Source organism: Limulus polyphemus, unplaced genomic scaffold (genome assembly GCF_000517525.1).
Source record: "Limulus polyphemus unplaced genomic scaffold, Limulus_polyphemus-2.1.2 Scaffold7237, whole genome shotgun sequence".
In the NCBI taxonomy this organism is placed as follows: Eukaryota; Metazoa; Arthropoda; class Merostomata; order Xiphosura; family Limulidae; genus Limulus; species Limulus polyphemus.
Window position 1 is genome coordinate 10,023 of NW_013672847.1, and position 2,315 is coordinate 12,337.

A 2,315-nucleotide genomic window follows, 5' to 3' on the forward strand; every position below is an offset into this window, starting at 1 on the left:
CGTACTATGGTTTGAGGAAGGTAACTGTTTGTATGTACTGTGGTTTGAGGAACGTAACTTATGGCATACTGTGGTTTGAGGAAGGTAACTAATGGCGTACTATGGTTTGAGAAGGTAACTGTTTGTACATACTATGGTTTGAGGAGCGTAACTAATGGTGTACTATGGTTTGAGGAACATAACTAATGGCATACTATGGTTTGAGGAAGGTAACTAATGGCGTACTATGGTTTGAGGAAGGTAACTGTTTGTACATACTATGGTTTGAGGAAGGTAACTAATGGCGTACTATGGTTTGAGGAAGGTAACTAATGGTGTACTATGGTTTGAATAAGGTAACTGTTTGTGCATACTGTGGTTTGAGGAAGGTAACTAATGGCGTACTATGGTTTGAGGAAGGTAGCTAATGGCGTACTATGGTTTGAGGAACGTAACTGTTTGTACATACTGTGGTTTGGGAAAGGTAACTGTTTGTACATACTATGGTTTGAGGAAGGTAACTATTTGTACGTACTGTGGTTTGAGGAAGGTAACTGTTTGTACATATGGTTTGAGGAAGGTAAATGTTTGTACGTACTGTGGTTTGAGGAAGGTAAATGTTTGTACTTACTGTGGTTTGAGGAAGGTAAATGTTTGTACATACTATGGTTTTGGGAACCTTGTACTAATCAGTTAATCAAATGTAACTGCTAAATGGGGCTGTTGATTAATCGATTAGCAAATACCACTAATTCCCACTTCTAGCAACAATATTTATTGCCTGGGGTATTTACTTGACCCACTTCTAGCAACAATAGTCATTGCAAGAGATCTTTATTTTCCCACTTCTAGCAACAATAGTCATTGCAAGAGGTATTTACTTTACCCACTTCTAGCAACAATAGTCATTGTCAGGGGTATTTACTTTGCCTACTTCTAGCAATAATAGTCATTGTCAGGGGTATTTACTTTGCTCAAATTATTTTCGAACTAAATCATTGAAAGAACTTCAACTACATTATTTTCTTGTATGACGTATAGACGTTACAGTAGGAAAAAGATGTACCTAGCAAAGTAAATTAATTATATATTAGTTTACCTGTTAAGTCACTGGAAAATAATAGCAGATGTATTTAGAAACAGTTTGTTTTTGAGTGTTATTAAGTTTATGTTACTTGACAAGTTTTATCATGGCTTTTTGCTTTGGCATGTACTGGTAACAACTGGTAGTGGATTTTACTGTATTCAATGATGAATTTTGATTATGCAGATTCCAGAGGAAACATTTCTCCATGAAAACATCCAAGAACCTAAAGAAGAGCAAGAAGGTGAATCCAAAACTTCTCAGTCTGTTACAGTTGAAAATGACTGTAAAAAGGATGATGTCACAACACCTTTTCAGGTACTGAGAAGCAACATCCAATTAGTTTTGAACCACACTAGTTTTATGAGTGATGGGTACGACTCCTATGTTAAACGATTCTTTTATAAGGTTTTATTAATAAGTTTGTGGCTAGTGTTAAGCAAGCATCATAAAGACTGACTGAAGCAATAAGACAGTAAAATTTTCTTGTGTCACTGATATTGAAAGAATATAAAGGATAGAGAACATGTTAGGAAGAAGCCAGTAATAGTTGTATGGCAAGATCGTGTAGAAATTGCAAATAAACATTCATTAAAGCTGGACTAACTCTGTAAAACATTCAGGGTATAATCATGTATAGAGCAAGTGTTTAATTAAAGCTGAACTAACTGTAAAACTTTCAGGGTGTAATCACATATACAGCAAGTGTTTAATTAAAGCTGAACTAACTCTGTAAAACATTCAGGGTATAACCATGTATACAGCAAGTGTTTAATTAAGGCTGAACTAACTGTAAAACTTTCAGGGTGTAATCACATATACAGCAAGTGTTTGATTAAAGCTGAACTAACTGTAAAACTTTCAGGGTGTAATCATGTATACAGCAAGTGTTTAATTAAAGCTGAACTAACTCTGTAAAACTTTCAGGGTGTAATCACATATACAGCAAGTGTTTGATTAAAGCTGAACTAACTGTAAAACTTTCAGGGTGTAATCATATATACAGCAAGTGTTTAATTAAAGCTGAACTAACTGTAAAACTTTCAGGGTATAATCACATATACAGCAAGTGTTTGATTAAAGCTGAACTAACTGTAAAACTTTCAGGGTATAATCACATATACAGCAAGTGTTTAATTAAAGCTGAACTAATTGTAAAACTTTCAGGGTATAATCACATATACAGCAAGTGTTTAATTAAAGCTGAACTAACTCTGTAAAACATTCAGGGTATAATCATGTATACAGCAAG

At 34.5% G+C, this 2,315-nt stretch overlaps 1 protein-coding gene across 1 annotated transcript in view; it reads left to right on the forward strand.

The window, feature by feature from the left end:
• Positions 1-2,315, forward strand: part of LOC106474449 (pre-mRNA-splicing factor SLU7-like) — a gene marked incomplete at its 5' end in the record, with an annotated part of 18,855 nt that overhangs the window by 9,007 nt on the left and 7,533 nt on the right. The window contains one exon of the mRNA XM_013935142.2: positions 1,250-1,381. Within this exon, the coding sequence (XP_013790596.1) occupies positions 1,250-1,381 (132 nt within the window). The remainder of the gene's footprint in view (positions 1-1,249; positions 1,382-2,315) is intronic.